Source organism: Takifugu rubripes, chromosome 4, assembly GCF_901000725.2.
Source record: "Takifugu rubripes chromosome 4, fTakRub1.2, whole genome shotgun sequence".
Classification (NCBI taxonomy): domain Eukaryota; kingdom Metazoa; phylum Chordata; class Actinopteri; order Tetraodontiformes; family Tetraodontidae; genus Takifugu; species Takifugu rubripes.
The window spans coordinates 12,298,638-12,317,280 of record NC_042288.1 but is presented as its reverse complement, the minus strand read 5'-3'; the positions used below and the strand labels follow the sequence as shown (position 1 = coordinate 12,317,280).

The 18,643-nt window shown below is 44.1% G+C and overlaps 3 protein-coding genes across 5 annotated transcripts; 2 read left to right on the top strand and 1 right to left on the bottom strand.

Annotated features, from left to right (window-relative positions):
* Nucleotides 1-1,082: 1,082 nt before the first annotated feature.
* echs1 (enoyl CoA hydratase, short chain, 1, mitochondrial) lies at nucleotides 1,083-3,781 on the bottom strand. The gene is made up of 8 exons (XM_003964058.3): nucleotides 3,614-3,781; nucleotides 2,975-3,172; nucleotides 2,757-2,884; nucleotides 2,496-2,595; nucleotides 2,304-2,408; nucleotides 2,060-2,179; nucleotides 1,911-1,978; nucleotides 1,083-1,828 (listed from the first exon to the last, which is right to left on the bottom strand). The coding sequence occupies exons 1-8, from the start codon at nucleotides 3,702-3,704 to the stop codon at nucleotides 1,763-1,765; spliced, it is 876 nt and encodes a 291-aa protein (XP_003964107.3). The 5' UTR covers nucleotides 3,705-3,781; the 3' UTR covers nucleotides 1,083-1,762.
* Nucleotides 3,782-4,447: 666 nt separating this feature from the next.
* Nucleotides 4,448-6,975, top strand: LOC101064687 (NFU1 iron-sulfur cluster scaffold homolog, mitochondrial). The gene is made up of 8 exons (XM_011603320.2): nucleotides 4,448-4,724; nucleotides 5,035-5,135; nucleotides 5,278-5,413; nucleotides 5,524-5,590; nucleotides 5,675-5,786; nucleotides 5,874-5,937; nucleotides 6,093-6,267; nucleotides 6,341-6,975. The coding sequence occupies exons 1-8, from the start codon at nucleotides 4,660-4,662 to the stop codon at nucleotides 6,407-6,409; spliced, it is 789 nt and encodes a 262-aa protein (XP_011601622.1). The 5' UTR covers nucleotides 4,448-4,659; the 3' UTR covers nucleotides 6,410-6,975.
* A 264-nt stretch (nucleotides 6,976-7,239) lies between these two features.
* Nucleotides 7,240-18,435, top strand: ccar1 (cell division cycle and apoptosis regulator 1). Of its 3 annotated transcripts, none has more exons than XM_029835176.1 (26): nucleotides 7,240-7,311; nucleotides 8,176-8,337; nucleotides 8,664-8,839; nucleotides 8,936-9,043; nucleotides 9,197-9,229; nucleotides 9,328-9,524; nucleotides 9,670-9,796; nucleotides 10,120-10,239; nucleotides 10,603-10,792; nucleotides 10,863-11,007; nucleotides 11,086-11,241; nucleotides 11,316-11,541; nucleotides 11,665-11,778; nucleotides 12,045-12,211; nucleotides 12,940-13,150; nucleotides 14,253-14,336; nucleotides 14,414-14,602; nucleotides 14,774-14,965; nucleotides 15,041-15,256; nucleotides 15,327-15,462; nucleotides 15,768-15,856; nucleotides 15,936-16,076; nucleotides 16,182-16,302; nucleotides 16,388-16,570; nucleotides 16,864-17,069; nucleotides 17,530-18,435. In XM_029835176.1, exons 2-26 carry the CDS (start codon nucleotides 8,226-8,228, stop codon nucleotides 17,599-17,601), a joined length of 3,711 nt encoding a protein of 1,236 aa, XP_029691036.1. In that variant the 5' UTR covers nucleotides 7,240-7,311; nucleotides 8,176-8,225; the 3' UTR covers nucleotides 17,602-18,435. The 3 variants fall into 3 exon arrangements, with proteins under 3 accessions (XP_029691036.1, XP_011601620.1, XP_011601619.1); XM_011603318.2 differs by having other exon boundaries at nucleotides 9,310-9,524; XM_011603317.2 differs by lacking the exon at nucleotides 7,240-7,311 and adding an exon at nucleotides 7,329-7,602 and having other exon boundaries at nucleotides 9,310-9,524.
* The last annotated feature ends 208 nt before the right edge of the window (nucleotides 18,436-18,643 follow it).

Sequence of the window (18,643 nt, the reverse complement as noted above, 5' to 3'; positions counted from 1 at the left end):
TAACACAATCCAATGTCACCAAGGTGTTCCAATTATAACAAATTACAGTGATCCCTCGTTTATCGCGGGAGTTGCGTTCCAAAAATAACACGCGAAAATCCGTGAAGTAGTCATCTTTATTTATTTTTTATTATTTTACAATGCAATACTGGGTTGAAAGCGCGTGCCAGGTGAGTCTAATTAACATACGATTAGCATAAGTCACAGCCCACTAATGCCCATAAAAGGAACTGCAGCAGGACCCTGTAGACAGAGCAAAAAGCAGCCAAATGCCCAAAGCTTGCCTCTCCACGCCTGATTTCTGACGCCGTGTTGAACAATCAAGAAAGGACGGCTAACACGCTTGATAAAATTGCCTCAACCCTGATGACTATAGCCAACACGCTTAAAGAAGTCAACGAGAATGTAAAAAAAAATAAACGTGTAAAAGCTGTGCTCGGATTGTGACAATAATGCATTTTATTCACAAACTTTAAAATTCTCCGTAAATCACCAAAAATAGGAAATAAACAAATAAATATGACAGAATTATCATTGTAATATTGAATTTTATTGAACTGCACAAGAGAAGAAAACACAACCATGCCAACATGTCGGCACTGAAATGTGCGCAAGAGTACTCCTGAGTGTTCGTAGGATTTGTTCTTACCTACGAATAAATCCAGGATAAGAAATTGGTGAATGCCACAATCTTCGTAAACTGTTCGTAAGTGGGACTTAAGAACAAATTTGTTCGTAAGAACGCTTCGTGAATCTGGCCCATTGTTATGGGTAGTTGTTGGCGCTCTTTCTTTTTCTGAGCAAGAAGATTTTTATAAACGGATATGCCACCTTCGATTATATTTGAGAACTGCAATGAACGACTCGCAAAAAAAATCCGTGAAGCAGCGAAGCCGTGAAAGATGAAACGCGATATAGCGAGGGATCACTGTATTACAATTATATACAAATATTTCTGGCTTCTTGTACTTATTCTGTACAATATCAAGCAGGCACTCGTTACAAATTGTAACTTTATATACAAATATACAGATACACACACTGCATTTTGAATGTTCTTTGGTACGAGTCTAAAAATCAAGGACAGAAATACAAATTGTCTGTTGTTTCTTTTCTTTAACAAAAAGCTTAAAATCGAGTCAGCACACTTTATAGTCTGATTTTATTGTTATACATGCACTGATAAGTTTGTACGTGGTGGTCAAACGTCTGATAGTGCAGCTCAGTGCTGAGACGTCACTCCAGATACAATCAAGCTGTAGATGAAGACAGGCAGTGACGGAGGCCACATCATATACGTAACCATCACAAATATGCTTATATCACTGCCTGCATCATATGTTGCTTTTATAAAATGATAACCAAGTGTTAGTGGCTAGATTTTGTTTCTTAAGTGGTACAAAAAGGCTACTTGAGATTTACTTAGAGCCGATCTAATCAGAATTAAGCAAATCTTAATCAAAAAGAGGAGTAATTTTCATCCAGCCATTGGGAAACTACTGAGCTTATCTGTTTCCAAAAGTCACCTCAAGAGAATTCCAACACTGTGGAGACAGCAGAGGATGACGTAAAACAAGGGAATGGTTAAAAGCCGTGAAGGCATTTTTCTATGTGTTCTGTTTGCCAACTGCTCGGTAGTCAAGTTGAAATTAAGGCCATAACCACAATATATGATCAATTGACTTTAGCTTTTACAGCATTCAACGGCTTGCACATAACCAAAGAACCAGCTGATATCAGGAAATGAAGGACCGTGGCTCTTTTAATTGTCCTGAAAATTGGCTTTTCTCTTCTCAACGAATGCCGTCATGCCTTCCTTACGGTCTTCCTGTGAGGCAGAAATCCAAATAACGATGTTAAATCAGAGGACTATCAGAACATCTCACTCTCAGATTGAGTCTTTCACTCACCGTAGCGAAGGTAGCGTGGAATAAGCGCTTCTCCAAACGGTTGCCCTCGGCCAGACTCAGTTCGAAAGCTACATTTACATAAATTGACCAACAGTTACTTGATTTTACTCAATTGTGTAGGTTCAGGTCACTCAACTAATTTTACACACCTGAATTTACAGCCTCTTTGGCCATAGCGGTGACAAGTTTGGAGTTGGAAGCTATTTTTTCACCACATTTTACAGCTTCAGACACCAGCTGATCGACAGGATAAACATCACTGACCAAACCTGGGAAACCAAAATATTAGTAGAAAGAACAAAAGGAGAAAACAATGAACATGGATCTTTGTGAAACCTTTATGAAAGGAAGACTCTGAAGTCAACATATAACTTCATATATATAGTTTTTTACCTGATTGTTTGGCTTCTTGTGCATTAATTCTGTCGCCTGTTAGAACCATTTTCATGGCCAGGGATTTGCCCACAGCACGGGTCAGCCTCTGGGTGCCACCCGCACCTGCAGAACCCCAGATAGAATAACTTCTACTTCTGCTTACTTAAAAGATGAAAACAAAATACACCAAGTAGATCAGAATATGTTTACCTGGAATTGTACCCAGCAGGATCTCTGGCTGGCCAAACTGTGCCTTCTCCCCAGCAAAGATGATATCACACATCATCGCCAGCTCACAGCCTCCACCCAGCTGAAAGAGTAGAGGGAACAGAATGGATACACATGGATAAAACAGGAAGTGAGAGAGGTTCCATTTTGTAAATAATCCCATTATTCCCCACTTTTTCAAAATATACCGCTGACAGATTGCAGCCACAAACATCCCACTGAGAAGAGATATATGATACACACAGCAAAACCATTGACAGCAGCAATCACAGGCTTCTTCATGGTGGACACTCTGTTCCAGTGAGCCAAGAAGTTTCCAGCAAAACACCGCTGGAAGGTTTGATTCTGCATCTCTTTAATATCTGCTCCAGCTGAAAAACAAAAAGGTTCATCTTGGTGCACTTGCAGAGATTTTAGTACGTTGTCTGCTGAAAACATGGAAAAACAAATCCTCGCATTACCAGCAAAGGCTCTCTCACTGCCAGTGATGACGATGGCTCCAACACCACCGTCGGCCTCAAAGTTGTCCAAGGCCTGTCCCACCTCCCGCATCAGGCCATCACACAGGGCGTTCAGAGCCTTGGGTCGGTTCAGCTGGATGAAACCCACGTTGTTCTCCTCACCTCGCTTTTCCACTAAAATGTACTCATACTGGCCACCTGCACGCAAAAAAAAGAGGAATGCATGGATTAGAATTAAGAGGTTGATTTTCAAGTGCAGTTTTAAATCATGTATTACCCGTCCAACTAAATAACACTTTTTTTGATGACGCACTATCCAAAAAAGCTGCGACATATTCTGTCTACTCATTAATGTGTAGATTGCGTCACTTATGGTGAGTAAAAGAGGTAAAGTTCAAATTGTGGACTCGCCTTTCATAAAATATGAAGGACCGAATCAAATCTGGTGTTAGTTTGTGGGGTTTCTTTCGTTTTTTGTTCTTTTTTTACTAAACTAAATCTCAAAGTTTATGGAATGCAAATGGACCACACATGGACAAACTTGACCCGCAGTCTGCTTTTGCGTCGTGCGTGTTATTGACGCAAACACCTTGACATTGTGGCATGCGCCAGGCTTTCCTTGTTTACTTTAATGCACACCTGAGCTGTAGAGGCGAGCAGCAGAAAGCAGAGCCGGTGCTGCTCTGGACGACTTCAGAAGCAAAGCAGAACTTGTCCAAAGGAAAGACATGACGACAAGGAGGAGGGACGCTGCTAATGAATCTGCTAGCAAGGTTGCTGTCAGTTCGAGGCAGACTCCGCCTTTTCCTGGATACGTCACTTCCTGCATCTACGGGTGCTGAGGTGGGACCATTGTCATGATTTATATTACCATACCTCACCACATCCCTTTCGCTTTCCCCTTTCAGGCACTACGATAAAAAGAATAGTGAAATAATGAGTTATTACTTCCTCAGTAACTCAGGGTTTATTTTGTTTTTCTTTTAATGAGTAAGAAGTAATACTAACTTGGACATATAATGGACAGAATTAATATTTGTATGAAATCTTTTTAAACATTGGTTTGTGACCTAAAATCCGCATTTCCCAAGGGATCGTCATCTACAAAAACATGTTAGGAATACTGGGACATAGTCAACTCTGAAAGACAGCTTTCTAACACTCAAAAAGAGGTTGGACTGGGCAGGAACCCTAAAAGAAGAGCGTATCACGAATATCAGAACAGGACACATTGGACTAGTACACTTCACAAATAGGAAACCATGCAACTCGAATAAGTACAATAACAAAGTGATAATATGTAGATAATAAAGTAGAATATGTCCCACGTATCCTGGTTGATTGCAGGGCCTACAGGGAAGGGAGGAATGAATTAAACATCCATATCTTTTCTGCTTGGTTGTTTTATCAACCTACTCAGCCACACTCCGGTCCAATAGGCGGCGCTATTGCTTACGCTGTTTGCCAGCTGCCAATCAAATCTAAAGAAGGAGGATTTCCGGTCGCGTGATTCCATCACTTTCAATTTAAGTTAATTTTAGAAAGAAAAAAAAACACCGTTAAACTCAGGTTAAGACTTTTTCTCGGTCTTGGGGCGTTTTGAAACGGGGTTGTTTAAGAAGCGACTTTGATAGGAAACAGAATTTGGATATAGATCTGAGTTCCTTATACCCAAAACAACCAACATGGCGGCGCACATGAGATGGGGACTTCGCCAGTTGTTACGGGCCAGAAATACGGCGCATTTCAGGTTCGATCGCTGGTCATATGTTTAATACACCCATCGTGCTAGAAAAGCTACGCGTTCTATATGAAAGTTTAGTAAATGCGACACCTGTTGGAAGAAACTAGCTAATCCGCTAACTAGCATGCTATATGAGGATAACTGATTCCATTCACTTATTTGGATGTGTATACTGGTTTATACGATGCTTGTGATTTTGTAAACGTTGTCGTCTATGCAAACAATGAAGTGTATTGGTTTAACAGTTTACTTAAAAACGTCTAGTACTTAAACATGCGTTGTTTGACCGATATTGTGCAATGTGGGTATTTTTCAGGTCTTTGGAGAAGACGAGATGCTCAGAAAAGCCATTTTGCACGCTGCAGAACTTCGTCACAATACCGACTCCGAATCGACCTGGAATCGTGCATTTTTCTAGTGAGGGGCTTTAAGATACAACATTAATAACCCAGCGTGCTATTTCATTTCATTAATATTCCATTCATCGTGCCATACTGCCACACTGGCAACAACCGTACCCAAGGTCCTCAAACCTAAACAATCGTACTGTATGTTGCAGAAAGACACCTGTCCATCCAGACACAAGACACCCCGAACCCTCAAAGCTTAAAGTTTCTCCCGGGTAAACCTGTCCTCGGAGCAGGGACACTTGACTTTCCCTCTCCGAGCTCAGCTGGATGTTCTACTTTAGCCAGGTTGGGTACTGTTTTCAAAGTTGTATTATGGTTTATTAGTCAATGTAGTATTTGTATATTTGAAATACTGGTTCTTGTATATTATTTCCTGTTTCTGTATCTCTTTGCAGGGACCTATTTGAAATCGAGGGTGTGAAAAGTGTGTTCTTTGGCCCCGATTTCATCACGGTCACAAAAGTAAGTATTAAATGTACTGTCAGTTTATTATTCTGTTGTTGTGCATATGGTTATCAGCTTACACATTTACTTATCTTTTGGCAGACTGATGAGGACGTGGACTGGATAGGCATAAAGCACCATGTTTCAGAGGCTATAGCTAAATTCTTTGAGAGTGGTGACCCAATAACAACAGGCGTTGTCTATAACGAAAGCAGTGCGTATGGCATAATCCATATTAATCACCTTTGCTGCATGCACAAATTTATTTTTGTTGATAAATCCACAATTTAATTGTCTTTAGGTCACTCTGAAGATGATGATGACATTGTGTCAATGATAAAGGAGCTCCTAGACACACGAATCAGGTACTGATCCAGCCTCAGCGGAAGGATTAGCATGAGCTTTGCTTTTGTTTCTTGTTTCTTGACTAACTGATGTTCACCTTCTAACAGTTCGTACTATGAATTCTTCCCAGAGCATTAGTTGTGCGATAACCTCTCTCATCTGTGGTGTTTGCCAGGCCTACGGTGCAGGAGGACGGGGGAGACGTCATCTTTAAAGGGTTTGACAGCGGGACAGTCAAGCTGAAGCTGGTGGGTTCCTGCACAGGGTGCCCCAGCTCAACAGTCACATTGAAGAATGGCATTCAGAACATGTTGCAGTTTTACATCCCAGAGGTCGACAGTGTGGAACAGGTGACCTGCAGCATCAGTTTGTGTTATTTACAGTTAGATGTCTGTTCTTATATTGTCTATTATCTGTGCCCAGGTGGAAGATGAAGTGGATGAAATCAATGCAAAGGTTTTCACAGAGCTGGAACAAAAACTCAGTGAATAAAGAGAGTAAAAAGGCTCCTCGTGTAAAACAACCCCAGGCATTGTGACCTCTGCCAAGGAGGTTATGTGACAACCGCCATGTTTGTTTGAGCTGAAGGAAAAATAACTCCAAAAGAAGTGTATTTTAGGAAGATGTTGGTGATCGGAACTTTGGCTGATCATCTACAGATCATAGCTGATGAGCCAAGGAGCTTTGATGTTATGTAACCTTGTATTACTACTGCGTATACATATACTACTGCGGTTTTCAGTCAGCAAATGTGGGGAAATGACCTGCTTGGCAGAGGTCTGTAGTCTCTGAGTTCTTTGTTTTTTGAGTTTCAACTGTCCTGCTACTGTTATAATAATACTGCTTCCTCAAATAATTAAAATAGCTCAGTCACCGCATGAATATACTGTACACTCACCAAAAACAGACGACACACAAGCTTCTGTAACGTCCTCTGCCTAGTGAAGGTCCTACCTTAAATACTGTATTGTTTATTATGTATTTATTTCTTAACTGTATATTTTCAAATTGCATTTTAAATAAATGAAGTTAAAGTGTCTGCTTGATGTGAAAGCAAATGGAGTTGTTCTGCTGTTGGAGTATACCACAGAAAATTTTTATTATAAAAAAGGAAGGTAGGTTTAAATATTTATATTTGGAAGCCTCTATTAAAATGAGCTATTTATCTTCAAACATTCAAAACTGTAATTGTTTATGGTAACTGTCTTATCAAAATGCAACTACACAAAGATATTAAGTAAATATGTTCGTGAAAGTTCCGAGGTTAAAACCAGTTTAAATTGACCGATTTTTTTTTTTTTTTTTTTTTTTAAACTCACCCTGTCCGCGCATGCGCAGGTTGGCCCCCCCTTTTTTTTTTATTATTTCTCCATCGGCCGGCGTAGAAGACATCGGTGAGCATTGAGCAGCAAACCTGAATGTTTTATATCTAATGCGAATGTGCTGCGTGCTGTGCGTAGATTGCATGCGGGAATGTTTCTGTCGCCTCTGAGTTTATGCCGTCTTTAGTTCTAACATCGACCGTTTCGTGCACACTCCCCGAACCACTACCTATTAGCGTAGTTTCGGGCCTCGCTTTATGACAAATTAAGCACGAAGCTAATTTAGCAACAATGCTAACCACGTACTGTTAGCTGGCTAGCTAACGCATGCTCTCTGCGTCACCATAATGACACCGTGCTAAGGTCAGACACGACGTAAAAATAAAGCATTTATAGACTTGCTAATACTTTTGATCGAGTTGCTGTGGATTATAGCAGTCAAGAGGATTCTGTTGCTTGATACGGTGGATAGCCATCTGCCTGCGTTAGCTCACTGACAGTAGAGCTCCGTTAGCCCATCTGCTCCTTAGCTCCGCGAGGCTGCTGTGTCAGCAGTAAAATATAACTGCAAAAGTTTAAAATAGTGCCCGGCTTATAAAATGTTACTCGTTGTATTAAAGCACGAGGTCATTCCAGTTCTTTTCAATATAATTTCCCCCCATTTGTTCGTCGTATTTGCGCGATCGCACTGAATTGGTTATCTTGGTTTTAGGTCGCAGCCTGGCCACTAATCAATAGTCTTCCCATGCCTCAGCGTGTTTAAGTCTATACGTTTTTGCTTTTAAAAAATTCGAATTCTGATACGAACTTATGTAAACGAACATGTGGTTTAGGTGTAAACGGATAAAATAACTTGGGACTACGATCTCCCAACAATGTGTAACTAAAATTGACGTTCATATGTTAATAAAATGTGTTGTCCCTTTTCTGTCTCAGCGACAAGCATCGGCCTGGTGAACAGAAACCACCCCTCATCGGATTGAGCCATGGCCCAGTTTGGGGGGCAGAAGAACCCACCCTGGGCGACTCAGTTTGCTGCCACAGCGGTGTCCCAGCCGGGTCACTCGGGGCAGTCTCTGGATCTCAACAGCCTGCATTGTGAGTTTGGTCTTTCTTTACACACAAATGCAAATATTTCATGTATCCTTTTAGTTTTACTTTTCACTCTTTATTTGAACTCCCCAAAAAACACATGACTACTAGTTGATGCCAAAAAACACTGGAAAAATGTGCCAAATTTGGGGAGCTAACGCAGGCGTCGGCACATGCAGCGTGTCGAGTTTAACCACCGTCAGGCAGTTGCTTATTTCTTTTAGTGAATGATGCTCATCACCACCTAGTGGCTCTGAGCAAACACAGCATTGTTCCATCATTTCCAAAATGTTTTTAATCTAAATCTCTTCTGTTTCTTTCCCAATTTCCAGCTTTAGGTGTGCAGCAGCCGTCTCTTCTAGGAGCCTCTCCGTCTGTTTATCCCCAGCAGTCGGCCTTAGCTGCAGTTTCCCTCAGCAACCAGTCGGCTGCAAACTACCAGCTGTCTCAGCAAACCGCTGCGCTGCAACAGCAGGCAGCAGCTGCCGCTGCTGCAGCGCTACAGCAGGTCGGTCAGGGAGGACTTGAGACCACATTATCTCGCCGTTCTATGCTTCCGTGGCATGACCCTTTTCTGATAACTGTCCTTTCCTCTTGCATCCAGTCTCAGATTAACACGGCACTCCAGCAGTATCAGCAGCAGCAGCAGCAGCAACAGCAGCCGCCTCCCCAGCAGCCCCCCCAACAGCAACTGTACAATGTACCTCATCAGGTAAAACAGGCCTGCCATGCCGTGATTTTATTGTCATAAAGATTACGTTGTTTTGTGTCGGAGATTGTTGTCTGTCTCAAAGCCACAGTTCTGTTGAGAATATTTGGAGTCTTCTCATATGATTAAATTTGCATCGGACTTCTCTTTTCTCAGCTTCCACAGCCTCAGCAAGCACTACTTTCTCAGGTAAAATGTCTGCCTTGTATGATTTGGCCTCTATTTTTGATATGAAACAATGTTCAGTCCCTTTAAATTCACTAAAATAGTTTATTCCTGACCCTCAGCCCCCCGTGCCGTTGCCCACCAGCATGAGCTTGTCCAACCCTCAGCAGACAGCCCAAATTACCGTGTCCTACCCGACGCCGCGTTCGAGTCACCAACAACAGACGCAGCCCCAGAAGCAGCGAGTCTTTACTGGCGTCGTCAATAAGCTACACGACACGTTTGGCTTTGTAGATGAAGATGTTTTCTTTCAGCTGAGGTAAGATGCAGAATACTTATTGGATCCTGTTTTACCTTTAAATGTGTTCTTTTTGCCTGCGTTTTGATATATTGGCCATTTCCCAGAGCATGTGTGAGTAAACAGATGATGGCTTTTAAACATCTCATTTTCCACCTTTTTCCAGTGCGGTGAAGGGGAAGACTCCTCAGGTGGGTGACAGAGTGCTCGTGGAAGCTGTGTACAACCCAAACATGCCGTTCAAGTGGAATGCCCAACGGATCCAAACCTTACCTCAGCTTCCAAACCAGTCGGTAAGAACATTTTGAGCTTGTAGTCTTGCTCACGAGAGACACAAAAGTGGACGGTTGACGATGTTTTGTCCACTTTAAACATTTCTTCATGAACAAGACACAATTTATATATATTTAAAACCATTCTGCCATCTACGAATTATATTTCTTCAGAAAAACATCCATGTGAAAGCTCTATTAACATGATTAAAATGGTTTCACTCCATTTTAAAGACATTTGACTGGGTCTCACGAGTGTCTGCGTCCACATTTACAGCTTTTCTTCTTTGCAGACTTGATCTTTCTTCCTCTTTTGCTGACTGTTGTGTTTGACTCCCTTCCAGCATCAGCAGCAGCCTCAGCCTTTACCTCAAGCTTCCCCTCAGCTCGGCGGCCTTTACAATGAACCAGGGATGCAGCTGCGCTACTCAGATCTTCACTCTGCTCCAGACAACCGACAAAATGTAACCAATAAATCAGTTTTTGAATTTGTTTGCTGGATCACTTTTACCTTCTCTTAGTGTGTTGTAGCCAATACCAAAATATTGTTTTGTCCCAGGCTTCTTTTGACAGAGTAGATCTCTTTGCAGGCATTATTACAGATTGTGATTCATTCAATACATTAAACTTATTATTGAGGCCCAAAACCTGCAGTGAAATGTTTCGTTTTCATTTGATCTTTGATATTGTGTCCTTATTGGGACACATCTGCCAGTGTCTTCATTTCAAACAACCAGCGATTATTAACGTGCTTTGTTGACTTTAAGATGACTGAAGATTATTCTGGATTATTTCTTGATCATATTCCCATGTTCATTTTCTTCTAGAACCAGCCACAACCTCCTAATATGATGAAGACGGCCCCGGCCATGCTACAATCCCTACCTCCCCCAAATACGTTCAGTGTCCCATCCCAGCCCCCTCCTCCACTTCTCCAAGCCCAGCTGTCTGCTGCCTCTTTGGCCCCTCTTCTGCACAACCCTCCCCAGCCTCTGCTCCCACAGCCTCCCCCCAAAGGTGAGATACTGGCCTAAAAATGTCTGTCTTTGTTATTCAATCTTTAAAGGGAGAAATGTTCCTTTTTTAGATGTCTTTGCCGGTGGTCTGCTTCAGCCCCCTGTCAGAATGATGTCACAGCCCCAGCCTGTCCGGCGCATTGAACCCCCACCGCGTTTTCCCAATCGCAATGACCGGGGGCCTGAACTCATCCTGAGAAGTAAAGAGGAACGCAGGTGAGGTGGCGGGAAACCGTGGAATAATGTGTCATTAAAAAGCTGCAGTACAGACATATCGATGAATTCCCGTTTTAGTCGGGACAGAGACCGCGAGCGCAGGCGGTCAAGAGAGCGTTCACCCGCACGCAAGCGTTCCAGAGACCGTTCTCCGAGAAGAGACCGCTCGCCACGACGGCCCCGTAGAGTGGTTCCTCGCTACACTGTCCAGTTCTCCAAATTTAGTTTGGATAGGTGAGTTGAGCTGAACTCTGTGTGTAAGTATGTCAAAGGTCAAAGTTGTTAACTGGCTTCTGTGGGTTCTCCAGCTCCAGCTGCGACATGATGGAACTGCGACGGCGTTATCAGAGCCTCTACATTCCCAGTGACTTTTTTGATGCCGTCTTCACCTGGGTGGATGCATTCCCTATGACCAGGCCCTTCCAGTTAAACAATGCCTGCAACTTCCACATCTTGCACAAAGAGGTGGATCCTTTAGTCAAGAATACAGCTGTGCTGGACCCACCTGATGCTAACCACACCTACAGTGCAAAGGTACGACCAGTCAATTCTGTCTGTTGCGCCCGTTGGTTGTTGACGCTCTAGTCATAATTATCCCAATCGGCCGTGAACCGGTGTTTCATGGGCAGCCTCTTAGAGCCTCTCCTTGGGTTGCAGGTGATGCTGCTGGCCAACCCCAGTTTAGAGGAGCTTTATCACAAATCCTGTGCTTTGGCGGAGGACACCCAGGAAGTCAAAGATTCCTTCCAGCATCCTGCTAGACTCATTAAGGTACACCACCCGCATGTTTCTGCCACAAGTGTGAGGACTGTAGGAGTGTTGTATTTCTCAACGCCCCACTGTTCAGCATAAACCATCTTTACAGATGGATTCCATTAAAGAACTCTTGAAGTCTAGTCTTAAATTGTGGGCGCACTGTAGTCACTGGTTTTTCTCTCTTTATCCTGTTGTCACCTTTCAACATCTCCACAACCAAACCTAATCATGTTGTCATTCTCCGTGGCTCTCCTTTGCACTTGTCTCTTTCTCTTCTTTAGTTTTTGGTGGGAATGAGAGGTAAAGATGAGGCCATGGCCATTGGTGGTCACTGGTCCCCCTCTCTGGATGGAGCTGACCCAGAGAGGGACCCGTCAGTCCTTATAAAGACAGCCATACGCTGTTGCAAGGCACTCACAGGCATAGACCTTAGTCTGTGCACTCAGTGGTAAGAGCTCTGATTTTCATCAATATTTATTCATTCTAATGATCTGTCTCCTGTGCCGTGATATACAGCACAGCGGTTGATGCCATTATGATCTCAAACATGTATTAATTGTTAATGCTTTAATTTGCTTACCTATCGTTTACATATTGTCTGTGAAACCAGTTACTTTGGGCTTTTGTGTGTTATTGTCTTGGCTCTTTCTGTTACCTACACATATGTATTTACACATATCTCATTCTGATGGGGGAAACAAAGGCATGGACTGGTTGGAAGCAGGACCAGAAGACGCTGTTACATTTTTTTTCTTCTTTCCTGTGTTAAATATCTTATATATTTAACTGGCTTTCACTGTCCTGTTGATTCTCTCTTCACACGACCTTAATGTAGCGTTTTAAGTCTATCCCAGGGTAAATGCAGACCACTCGTCAATAATTGGCCAAAACTATAACGAATTTAGGTTGTGACTTATTTATTTATTGTGATTGTTCATCAACTTCCTCAAAATGGCTGCCGTAACCTGTGACAACAGTTGGAGAGCTGCAGACTGGGTCCATTTCTGTATATGCTGTGGTGGTGGTGGGAGCCGGTCACCATTTTGATTTGTAAAATCAATGAGTAACCTCACGGGAGGGAGTAGCTGTAGAAGGCTTGCCCTAGCAAGGCTCGCCTTTTATTCTGTGCCCTGACCAGAATGTTTCTTTCCAATGCACCTTCTTCCTTTGCGACAGGTATCGTTTTGCAGAGATTCGCTATCATCGACCAGAGGAGACACACAAGGGGCGGACAGTCCCTGCTCATGTGGAGACAGTGGTTTTGTTTCTTCCGGATGTTTGGCATTGTCTTCCTACCCGCTCAGAGTGGGAGGTGCTGTCACGGCGACTCCGGGAGCAGCTGGCTGAGAAGCTGTCGGCCGAGCGAAAGGAGGCGGATGGAGAACAGGCACTGAACCGCTAATCCCTCTTTTCTCATTTCCAATTCTCACAGGAAGGCACAGGAATTACAAAAAAAAACAAACCCCAGATACACATCAGACACAGCACACGTCAATATTCACGCTCACACAGACACAACGTAGTCAGATTACTCCACCAGCCCTCACCTAGGTGTCTTCTGTTTACTCCTCCACCTGCTTCCTTCTCCCTCTTCATCAGCACATCCACCTTCCCTCACATCCAGCAGACACATACAGTGGAAGCAGTGAGACTAGGTTGTGTTGTGTAGGTCCTGATCGCAACTGATAAAACAGTTTCCAGCATGTTAATCATCCATAAATTGGTGATAATCTGACTTTAATGGGTTCTGTAATCCTTATTCACCAGATCCTTTTCCTTCCAATATTGGTGTGCATCAGTTTAATTGAGATAAGCTGTAATTCTTTATAAGTGTTGGATTCTAAAATGCGTCTGCACACTGGAAACTGTGGAGTCAGTTGTGTGAACTGTGTGTGTTATAGAAATGTTTGGTTTTATGATTTATTTCACGTCGATATGATGTTTTTGACTGAAAAAAACCCTCCCTTAAGTCCTGTTTCCTGTCTGTTTTGTTGGATTTTACATTCTCATTTGGACCATGTGTAGAACTTGGTTTTTCCAGGGCAGTTGGGTGGACTAAAGGACAGATGGCTCCTATGTGACATAGGTGTATAAACCCCATAAATGACATATATTCAATACTTCAGCCATAGATCATAGTAGGGCCACCTTATCCACACTCCGTTTGGAGACCAGCTTCAGTTCACCGTAACTACACCTCTCATTGATTTTACCTTTTTTGTGTTCCACAGATTGATTGATTGGCAGCTGGGGGGCATTTCTGTTGGTTTTTATAAGAGCTAGAGAGCTTCCCTGTGTATGCTTCAGTAGCAGTGGACTTAAACGCAGTCGAGAGCTCACTAGGACGAGACAAAAGAGAAAAATGTGGCCTTGCTTCTTGCACGGATCAACTGTTGAAGTTGGCGCAGGCGTCAAGGGTTTCGCTAACTCTTCGCTCTCCCGTTTCCTTCTCTCTGCCTGTCTCTCTGTCATAATGATTTCTTGTCAAGGACGAAGAGGAGAAGGACGACGGGGAATCCAAGGACGTTAGTACTCCCACGCACTGGGCTAAACTGGACCCCAAATCAATGAAGGTCAGGTTCAGTGAGAGTGCACGTGAAACAGGCTTTGAATGTCAGAGAATGACTACGTCTGCCCGGTGGCCCTGCAGGTAAACGACCTGCGCAAAGAGCTCGACTGTCGCTCCCTGAGCTCCAAAGGCTTGAAGTCGCAGCTGATCGCTCGCCTCACCAAACAGCTGAAGGTGGAGGAGCAGGTGGAGGAGTCCAAGGAGCCAGACAAACCAGAGAGCAAAATTCCTGAGGAGGAAGAGCCGTCTCGCACCGAAGAAGAGAAGGAGGTAAATGGCTTCATTTTTTATTGATCAGTGTTTGGATGTGTAGCTCTCGGTCATTAGTTTTGCAGCCAACAGTGAAGAAGAATCAATAGCACTCGTGAAACCGGTAAAATGTATGTTTATGGCTGTGTGTTAACGCTTGTGTCTGCTTGTGTCTGCGTCTGTCTCCCTCAGGAGGAGGAAAGGAAGCGCCAGGAGGAGCTTGACCGGCAAAGACGAGAGAGACGCTACATCCTCCCCGATGAGCCCACCATCCTCGTGAACCCCAACTGGGCAGCAAAGAATGGCAAATTCGACTGCAGCGTCATGTCTCTGAGCGTGTTGCTGGATTACCGACTGGAGGACAACAAGGAGCACTCGTTTGAGGTCAGTTCAGTTCTCTAGCTGAGACTGGGTGTCTATCAGAGAAAACACAGCAAACTCTTCTGGCTCTTTCCTCAGGTTTCTCTCTTTGCTGAGCTTTTTAATGAAATGCTCCAGAGAGACTTTGGCTACCGCATCTATAAAGCCCTCGCTGCTATTCCTGTAAAAGATGAGAAGAAGGAAAAGAAAAACAAGAAGGAGGCTGAAAAACGAGACGTGAAGAAGGAAAAGGAGGAGGAAAACGAGGAGCCACAGGCAAAGAAGGCTAAAGAGGACGAGGAGGACAAGAAGAAGGTAAAGCTATCTGGTCTTTTCAGTCGTGAATGGTTCTCCTGCGGCGCCGTAACATCTGTTCGTCAATTAGAGCGAAGAAAAGACGCTGAAAAAGGAGCCCTCTCAAGATGAAGAGGAGAACGAAGATGAGGGCAGCACGGCTAACGCTGAGGAGTACGACCCAATGGAGGCGGAGGACGCTGAAGATGACGATGACGACGACGACGGTACGTTCTCTTCATATGACGGCTGATCGAGGTCACGTTTAAAGGATTCTCCACAGGCTCCGAATGGAGCTCTGATTGGTTTAAGTGTCGCCATAGCGACCTTCCGTTGCACTCATCATCGCTCTGTGACTGAAACCTATGACCCGTTTAGTCTCTCCACATGGCCAATGATGAGAAATCATGCACCACGCTGAGTATGTGATGGATAACTCTTCCACACGTTCTGAGGCCTCGTTTCCCTCTGAATAAACGCTCTGACATCACTCGGTGGCGTTTTTCATCTCTGGCGCCGCTTTGTTTTCCAGACAAGGACGACGAGGACTCCAACGACAGAGACAGGAGAGACCGCAGAGACGACCGCAAGTCGTCGAGAGAGAGCGCCTCTAAAGATAAGGTCAGCTATCCCGCTAGGTTGATCTTTGAATAGCTGGATTTTTATACAGCGGTGAGATAATCTGGGTGTTTTATGCCAGGAGAAGAAGCAGATGGTCACGCACAACAGGGAGCTGCTCATGGCTTTCGTCTACTTTGACCAGAGCCACTGTGGCTATTTGTTGGAACGGGACCTGGAGGAGATCTTGTACACGTTGGGGCTGCACCTTTCACGTGCACAGGTGAACACTCATTGATGTCCAGAGTTCGGTCCTTGTTCTGTGCATCCGCCATGGGTCCAGTCCTGCCGTCAGTGTTTCTGAGCGTTGGGGTTTTGACATTTCCAGATCAAGAAGCTGTTAAACAAACCAGTGATCAGAGAATCTTGTTACTATCGAAAGCTGACGGACAACGGGAAGGACGAACCTGTTCAGTCTATGAATGAAGCTCAGATAGAAAACCTTACGGGTGAGCTGGCGGCACTAAATAACCTTCATCAAAAATACCAAAACACCTTTATGACAAAGGCGCCTGATATTTTTATCTCTTTCAGGTAACCGAAGTCTTCTTCCGGCTCCTAAAGCTCGCGTTAAGGCAGAGCCGAGCGAGTCGGGTAATCTGATCGTATATAACGGAGCCATGGTGGACGTTGGCAGCATGATGCAGAAACTGGAGAAGAGCGAGAAGACGCGCGAGGAGATCGAGCAGAAGCTAATGGTGCAGGATGCTAAGCTGGGTATGGGTTCAACTGGCCTGACGTGTTCTCTGTGACAGACGCAAGCTACACTCTGTGCCAGAAGTCCTCACGGGACAATGATCTGGCTCAATTTGAGCTTTGCCACATGAAAACCCAGTGCCATTTTCTTCAGCACTCTTCTTTCAGTGATGGAAACAAATGTGTACTGGCACATCTTTTATTTAAAAAGCCAAATGATTGGAAGACAACAGTGGTTTGGTTCAGCTGTGTCCGTTTGCATTTTCCCACCCCGACAATGTAACCCGAACTTTGTTCCTCGTGTCTCGTTGCAGAAGAGGACGCAAAAGTGAAAGCACAGCTGGAGAAGAGTAACAAGGCCTTGAACAGGGAGCTGGAGGAGGTGAAGAGGACGCTGAATCAAACTGAGCAGACGCTGACGTCTGTGAAGGAGCAGAAGACCGTCTACCACGATCACATTGTCAAGACCTCCAACTCCTTGATGTCCACGGTGAAAGGCCTGCTGGGACTGATGAGCAAGGTAGAGTTCGTAACCCATAATGTGTGTTCTGGTTTAGTGTCTCCACATGGCCAATGATGAGAAATCATGCACCACGCTGAGTATGTGATGGATAACTCTTCCACATGTTCTGAGGCCTCGTTTCCCTGTGAATAAATGCTCTGATAACAGTTGTGCAGCCGACGTTTGTTTTTTTCTTTATTGGTTTTCTGGGTTCACTTCCCCTTTAAATGCAGTCCTTCCATTGTAATAAGTTAAGTTTCCTGTCACATGTACCAGTTTTAACCACAGAGAGCATGTGGGTCCTGATACAAAGGTCACAGACTGGTTCAAACTGGTTTAGAGGGAGAACTGGAACAAGAAAGTGACCCCTGCTGGCTGCCAGCAGTTACTGCAGCGTTTGAACTGAACCGTGTGAAACTGTTTTGCAGGCCCAAAGCAGCATCTTTTAAAATTCCTTCCCTCCTTCTTCTTTTTTCAGAATAAAGATGAGCACCTGGACTTGGAAGTTGCTCTGGATCAGGCGTCACAAGCGAACGGCTCAGATGAATGATTGTCAGGTTTAATGACGCTTTCTCCCACACTGATGATCTTAAAGATTGTATATATTTTCAGAATTTGGTTTTGCTGTGTTTTATTTGGACCTATTGTCTCCTCGGTACATGTAAATGAGTTTGTTTGTTTGACCTCTTTTGCCCCCCCCCCCCCCCCCTGTGTACAGTAGATCTTTTGATTACCTTTTCTTAACTAGAAGTTAATTTGCTAATATTTTTGCTGTTAATTTAGCTTTGATATGGCCAAAAGACGCCACATTGTAGATTTCAGTGCCAGTATGTAGTTGAGGTTCAGTTTTTCTAATGAGCAATAATATTTATGTGCAAGAGAATTCATTAAAAACAAAAAGTATATTTAAAAGAAACTAATTTCGGAAAGAATGCTTGTGGTTCTGGCAGAGTTTCCTCACAAATCTGCTGTGTAACCGCAAACACGCGTCTTCAGTTTGTTCGTATTTGGCCGTTTTTTCCTTCTCCTCGTCACCACACACGGCTATGCATGACTCCTGCCGCTCGTTGGCCTTCCTGCTGCCTGCACCCTCCAGGCTCCGCCCACTCAACTCCCGCAGCAGGTCGTCGGTTCTCTACCGGGAGCGTCCGGCTTCTCTCCTCTGAGGAAGCTTCACCACGGCAACCAAAAGATAAGCGCAATGAATGTGTCGCCCCCCCCGAGGGAGTCGGCCACGCGTGGACAGGGAGGCGTCCCTCCGCGCGCCCCCGTTAGGGTCATTCCAAGAAGCACAACTCCATTCAGCTCCAGCGCAGTTTTATTTTTCTATTGAAATTGTACCTGGATGTTTTGTGCAGAAGTAAAGTGTCATTTTAACACTAAAGCGGGTGTCGTCCCTCGTGTCTGCCGGACTCACCTGAGCTCCCGTTCAGGTGCTTTCCTCTGTCTGCACGCCACAATTAACGGCTCTGTAGTTACATTCAGAAAATTCCAGAAGCCCTCCGGCCAACTTGTCTTTGATCACGCTTTGATCTTTTTACCTCAAAGCACTTCACAAAAAACGAGTTCAAATGGACTCGTTTGATACAGAA

What these genes read in the sequence shown, in the direction of transcription:
- ccar1 (XM_011603318.2), top strand. Translation starts at nt 8,226, where the DNA reads ATGGCCCAGTTTGGGGGGCAGAAGAACCCACCCTGGGCGACTCAGTTT. An exon ending in CTGCTGCAGCGCTACAGCAG is followed by an intron (nt 8,840 to 8,935) that starts GTCGGTCAGGGA and finishes TCTTGCATCCAG; the next exon opens with TCTCAGATTAACACGGCACT. An exon ending in ACGAGGAGGACAAGAAGAAG is followed by an intron (nt 15,257 to 15,326) that starts GTAAAGCTATCT and finishes TTCGTCAATTAG; the next exon opens with AGCGAAGAAAAGACGCTGAA.
- echs1 (XM_003964058.3), bottom strand. Translation starts at nt 3,704, where the DNA reads ATGTCTTTCCTTTGGACAAGTTCTGCTTTGCTTCTGAAGTCGTCCAGA. An exon ending in TGCTCGCCTCTACAGCTCAG is followed by an intron (nt 3,173 to 3,613) that starts GTGTGCATTAAA and finishes TTTTGCGTGCAG; the next exon opens with GTGGCCAGTATGAGTACATT. An exon ending in ACAAGAAGCCAAACAATCAG is followed by an intron (nt 2,180 to 2,303) that starts GTAAAAAACTAT and finishes TTGGTTTCCCAG; the next exon opens with GTTTGGTCAGTGATGTTTAT.
- LOC101064687 (XM_011603320.2), top strand. Translation starts at nt 4,660, where the DNA reads ATGGCGGCGCACATGAGATGGGGACTTCGCCAGTTGTTACGGGCCAGA. An exon ending in AGAAATACGGCGCATTTCAG is followed by an intron (nt 4,725 to 5,034) that starts GTTCGATCGCTG and finishes GGTATTTTTCAG; the next exon opens with GTCTTTGGAGAAGACGAGAT. An exon ending in TGGAATCGTGCATTTTTCTA is followed by an intron (nt 5,136 to 5,277) that starts GTGAGGGGCTTT and finishes TGTATGTTGCAG; the next exon opens with AAAGACACCTGTCCATCCAG.